Genomic DNA, 5,943 nt, shown 5'->3' on the forward strand with positions numbered 1-5,943 from the left:
GAGGCGACTAACGGGATCGGGTGGTCAGGCTCGGTGACATGGTTGACAGAACTCTAAAAACTGTTCATTATGTGTCATCGTATCCTAATTGCGAAGAGCGATGCTCACGCTGATGATAACGGGATTGTCTGGTCCAGACTCGACTATTTACAGACCGTTGTATCGGTGGTACATTGCGCATTTATTAATGTAGGCAACCTTGAATAGGTTCCAATTCAGAACACCAACTGTGCTTCTGTAATTCAATTTCAACCGATTTAGAAGATTGTATTGTTGCATTTGGTCACTAAGCGACCAGTATAACCTTATCTCGGTGATAACACAAGGAATGACAGAACTGTAAACCATGTTTATTTTCTTCTTTCCAGATTTTATCACATTTCGTTCTCAACACATCACGGTATAACTCACAGTGCAAAGAGCAGGTTATGCAATGGGAGGAGCATTAAATTTCAGTTCAGTCGGTGTTACCAATTTAACAAGGGATATCCTTAAAGCTACGAATGATGACGTATTCAGCAACACGACAGCTGCTAACATTCACAACGCAACCAGTGGGGAAATCTTCGGTAACGAAACAATCATCTCCAATGAGAGCAAATTACGTAGTTTGCTGGCACCGTTCTTTTCTGTCGTCTTCCCAGGAATGTGTGCTCAAGTGGTTGCATTCTACTGTCTGAGTAAGGACAGGGGTAAAAAAATGAATATGATTAATCGCCTGTTCCTTGTCCTCTGCATAATCGATGCTCTCGGTCTTTGCGCCATCTCTACTCATCACGTTATATTCAACTTTGTCAACAACCCATCCACTCTGACCTGTGCCTTCATCAACTTTTTTATGTGCGTCCTCCCGCTCTCCTCCGGCGCAGTTACAACACTGATGAGCGTGGAGCGATGCCTCAAGTTCCGAGCACCATACTGGTACAGTGTGAACATCTGGAGCAAGAAGGTCAAGGTACCTATCATCATGACAACTGGTGTTTTCGTAATTGTTGGTCTTTTTCCGATATGCGGCCTCGGATACATTGTCTCTGAGCAGGAACCAAGAAAATGCATTGCCTTCCCTACTACTGGACAAATGTACAACAGTCCTAAAGGTGTCTATACTCTGGCATATGCCGTAGTTGGCATGATAACCGTGGCCGTTGACGTCGCCTGCAACATTGCTGTTATCGTTACACTTATCGGTATGTCCGACGACAAAGAGCACGTACACAAGGCCGACGTATCCAGAAGAGAGAAGTCTCCAGAGGTGGAGATGGCGAAGATGCTATTGTGGCTGTCGCTGGGGTTTATGATCACCCTGTCTCCGCTATATGTAAGTAACATCCCATCTGTGAGTGAGTGAGTGAGTGAGTGAGTGAGTGAGTGAGGTTTTACGCCGCTTTTAGCTTTTACGCTGCTTTTAGCTTTTATTACTTGAGTGAGTGAGGTGTTACGCCGCTTTTAGCTTTTACGCCGCTTTTAGCTTTAATTACGTGAGTGGGTGAGTGAGTGAGGTTTTACGCCGCTTTTAGCCCCTTTTAGCTTTTACGCCGCTTTTAGCTTTTATTACTTGAGTGAGTGAGTGAGTGAGGTTTTACACCACTTTTAGTTTTTTACGCTGCTTTTAGCATTTATTACTTGAGTGAGTAAGTGAGCGAGTGAGTGAGGGTTTACGCCGCTTTTAGCAATATTCAAGCACTATCATGGCGGGTACACCAGACATGGAGTTCACATATTATACCAATGTGTGGGGATCGTACCCGGGTATTCGGCGTAACGAGGGGACGCTGTTATCATTAGGCCATCCCACCGCCCCAGCTGATATTTAAGGGGCATATAAATGTTATGGTTAGATTGGCAGAACAGGATATTAAACATTGTTATTCTGTGATCTGCCATGGGTGTTGTCACAACCACGTGACATACAGCTGTTAGATGGTTGCTTTACGTTCTGACAAGTTTTCATTCTCATTACGCTCATGTTATGGGAATATCCTTTCACACATGTTCGTCGCTATATGGCGGAATATTGTTAATTTGATGTCACAACCACTTTGTCTTTTTGAAGGGTAAAGTTCGTTTCCGGAGCAAGATTCTGAAACTATTTGACCCATCTTCACCAAATGTGCTATACTGCCCCTCCATATCATGTAGATGTGCCTTTAGGGGGTTTGAGTATTTTAAAGTTCGTTTCCGGAGCAAGATTCTGAAACTAATTGACCCATCTTCACCAAATTTGCTACACTGCCCCTCAATGTCATGTAGATTGCCTTTTAGGGGTTTAAGTTTTTTAATTTCATTTTTGTCTGTTTTCAAATTTGGACTTGGTCTTTTTGAAGGCAGAGATTTTACATTGAAGGAATCAAATGAATTGTTTGAGGTCTCAACTTTAAATTGGGGGAATGGGGAGACATCTGTTTTTACGAGTAAAAACATTTTTAAGTTCTTAATTTGTCACTATTTATCAAATACAGTATGAGACTAAGAAATGAACTGTTAAACAATTAAAACGCTTAAACGAAATTTTACAATTGCATGTCATGTTGTTCTCTCTATTATGTGTATATCATACTATTTATATATTGTATATTATTTACAAATATATATTTGTATGTGGGCCGGTGGCCCTGAATACAAAAACCTCCTTTGACTTGACTACAGATATAATATGTAACTTTGTTTTCTCGATGTATGACATTGGTCCAGTTGCCATAAGCAGTTAGTTTTCAATTAAACATATGTTAAATGACATATTATGACATGTAAGATTTGCTGTACACCAAAAAAGTGGAATACAAAAAAAATAATATGTAAAGTAAAGTAGACATTTGAAAATTGGATCTAGCAAACAAATGACAAACGTTATCAAAATTCTGCAAGGCTTAAACAATCGTCGAAAAAGAGTGAGAAAGTGAAATTAGTTTCAGTATTCCATCAACATCCCCATAAATATTTACCCATGTGGGGGTTTTGAACCCGTGTCTTCGGCGGTACAAACTAACACTTTAACCACCGGGCTACTCCACGCTCCCATAAAAAAAAAAGAACAAACCTCAGGTATGAGGATTGTCATAGTGTTTGTATTTAAAACATCACCATCAAAAATGTTTATTTCCATTTTAACCACTTTGAAACCTGGATGAAAAGTTTCTTTTGCCCGAAATTTAGATAAATTGCTATTCACAATTACGTTGCAGTCAGGAGTATTGCAGCCACACCACGGTCTGATTGGTGGAGTGTTCCAAACATCCAGTACCTTCACTATTGTAAATACGGAGGCAAACTTAAGACTTCATACGTCGTTGATGTTGTTATGTCTCTCTGACCTTTTTTACGTAAACATTACATTTTCGCGTTTATTCCTTAGAACAGATTATGTTGCTCTTCATGTCAGCTACACTGGAGGTCTGGTATTTAGCGAGTGAGTCATTACTCATTTTGTCTGAATTTGTTTTCCTCTCCTAGAATCGAAATTCGGATTAAGTGTTATATTTTCTGCTTCATGCCGAGTGGCGAGTTGTACCATTAAAATGTTCCCTTGGTGTTATTGACGAAGAAGCTGTACATAACAATGTGACGTCGTGCTAATCGACTGGCGCAAATGAAATATGTCTACGTTACTGGACCCGAGATTGGGAAGCTCTATTTTTTTCATTTTCTGAGAAAAGAACTGATGACAACACAGACACATATATAAATCAGAATAACAATCTTCGTGAATATTGCACTCTGAAGCTCATGTAGTGTTCACAAATAATCCACCTACATGTTGTGTGTAAATAATCTAGTCTGGACGAAAGAGGCGAACGGAATCGGGTGACTGATTGACACATGTCATCGCATCCCAATTGCGTAGATCGATGCTCATGCTGTTGATTGTCTGGTCCAGACTCGATTATTTACCGACCGCTGCCATTTAGCTTGAGCAGTGCAGAGTGCGGCGTAAAACCAAACTCACTCACTCACTAGTCTGGACCAGACATAGAACATTATCTTACCTTCATGTAAAATACTTTAATTTCATTGATCAATGACTCTTTTACAAGTTTCCGTGTCACCCAAATGATAGATATTGTACATTTAACATGACTCTAAGATAAATACTTGTAAGCTTCTCCCTCGGTTAATACGGTCTGATGTACGCCTTTCTGCAGCAGTGCTATTACAAAAAGGCGTACATCAGACCGTATTACCCTCGAGAGAAGCATACAGCTTATAGTATAGATAATGTGCATCGATCTGCACAATCGGGATACGATTACATGCATCAACCGAGTCAGCGAGCCTGACCACCCGATCCCTTAGTTGTCTTTTGCGCCATCATGATTTGCCAAAGACCAATTCTAACACGGGTCTTAACGGGTCAACACACCAGAAAGTAGTTCGTGATGATCTGAACATTCCAGAATCAGTTTGTTTGAAGTTCAAGTTCGCCTTCCAACATTTCAGGTGTCTCTGTTCTTCATGTACGCTGGCTTCATCTTTCCACCGGGATTAAAGGCAGCCACCCATATCTTGGCGGGCCTCAGCTTCACCCTTGATCCTTTCATCTACATCTTCACACTGGGGACCTACAGAAGATCAGCGAAGAAGCTATTTTGTGGGTGTTGTTTATGCATTTTTGATAGGAAATCCTCGCACTCCTTGGAGTTTCAAGATCCAAGTTCCGTCACTGCAACATAAATTAAAATTTGGCCGTGCTTTGCTTTCGGACATACAGTCGAGCATCTTAAGAGCTTGAATAATGATAAATTATGATGGATTTTGCCGGGACCGAGATGTTATATCGAAACAACCGAGATATCGAGTTAACAGAGTTCGACAAAACGGTGTTCGACTGTATTTTGGTCACGCGTGCATGAACCCAAACTTTTTAAGTTCATGTTGAGAAATACCTTTGACACAAATATTCATCGTTTCAAAATACATTTGAACCGTAAATGCAATGTATGATAATTTTTCAAATTGAAAGGAATTGTATTCTGAGTTTGTTACATAACGAGATAAATTTTTCTTGCTTTGACCACGTGCTAAATAATACATAAACGGCGACTCCACATGTCCAGCGTTTGATACGAAAAAATGGGGCCAGTGGTTTTAATTAATGTGCTTTGACTTGAGACGGCAACAGATGTTTGGTAAGGTGATCGTATCCTGCTCTGCCGGATGCAGCAGTCACAAGACACGTTAAGTTTAAATGGTCACCTAAAGTAAAAAATACTGGTGAATAAAGGAATATATCTTATGGTTTAAAACGGGAAACTGCAGCAGGCATACTTTTGTCATAACCACATTACTACCATAACACATGTGGATATATTTATAATAACTGTATTGCCTAGTCCAGGATTAACTATTTACATATTGGTAAGGTATCTTGTATTGGTAACAATGCGGACAACAGTGATATAATTATGTTGATGTTGTAACATTGGGGACTGTTGGAAGATATGTTGCAGTTGTAATACTGGAGACCACAAAGATTCTTGTTCTAGATGTGACATTGCTGACTAAGATGTGTTGAAGTTGTAATATCGGGGACTGTTGGAAGATATGTTGTATATGTAATAATGGAGACTACAAAGATTATTGTTCTAGATGTGACATTGCTGACTAAGATGTGTTTAAGTTGTAATATCGGGGACGGTTGGAAGATATGATGTATCCGTAATACTTGAGACTACAAAGATGTATGCTCTAGATGTCACATGTTGAAGTTGTAATGACTAAAAGATGTGCTGAAATTGTAAAATTGGGGACAGTTTGAAGATATGTTCATTGCGGACTAAGATATAATGAAGTTGTAATACTAGGGACTACAAAGATTTATGCTCTAGATGTGACATTGCTGACTAAGATATGTTGAAGTTGTAATACTGGGGACTACAAAGATTTATGCTGTAGATGTTGACATTGCGGACTAAGATATGTTGAAGTTGTAATACTGGGGACTACAAA

At 39.7% G+C, this 5,943-nt stretch overlaps 1 protein-coding gene across 1 annotated transcript; it reads left to right on the top strand.

Moving 5' to 3' along the window:
- The first annotated feature begins 433 nt into the window (after nucleotides 1-433).
- On the top strand, nucleotides 434-4,668 carry LOC124274115 (prostaglandin E2 receptor EP3 subtype-like). Its single transcript, XM_046709434.1, has 2 exons — nucleotides 434-1,318; nucleotides 4,435-4,668. The coding sequence occupies exons 1-2, from the start codon at nucleotides 434-436 to the stop codon at nucleotides 4,666-4,668; spliced, it is 1,119 nt and encodes a 372-aa protein (XP_046565390.1).
- Nucleotides 4,669-5,943: the final 1,275 nt, after the last annotated feature.

Source organism: Haliotis rubra, unplaced genomic scaffold (assembly GCF_003918875.1).
Source record: "Haliotis rubra isolate DU_JTF1 unplaced genomic scaffold, ASM391887v1 Scf188, whole genome shotgun sequence".
In the NCBI taxonomy this organism is placed as follows: Eukaryota; Metazoa; Mollusca; class Gastropoda; order Lepetellida; family Haliotidae; genus Haliotis; species Haliotis rubra.

What these genes read in the sequence shown, in the direction of transcription:
- LOC124274115 (XM_046709434.1), top strand. Translation starts at nt 434, where the DNA reads ATGGGAGGAGCATTAAATTTCAGTTCAGTCGGTGTTACCAATTTAACA. An exon ending in TCACCCTGTCTCCGCTATAT is followed by an intron (nt 1,319 to 4,434) that starts GTAAGTAACATC and finishes CCAACATTTCAG; the next exon opens with GTGTCTCTGTTCTTCATGTA.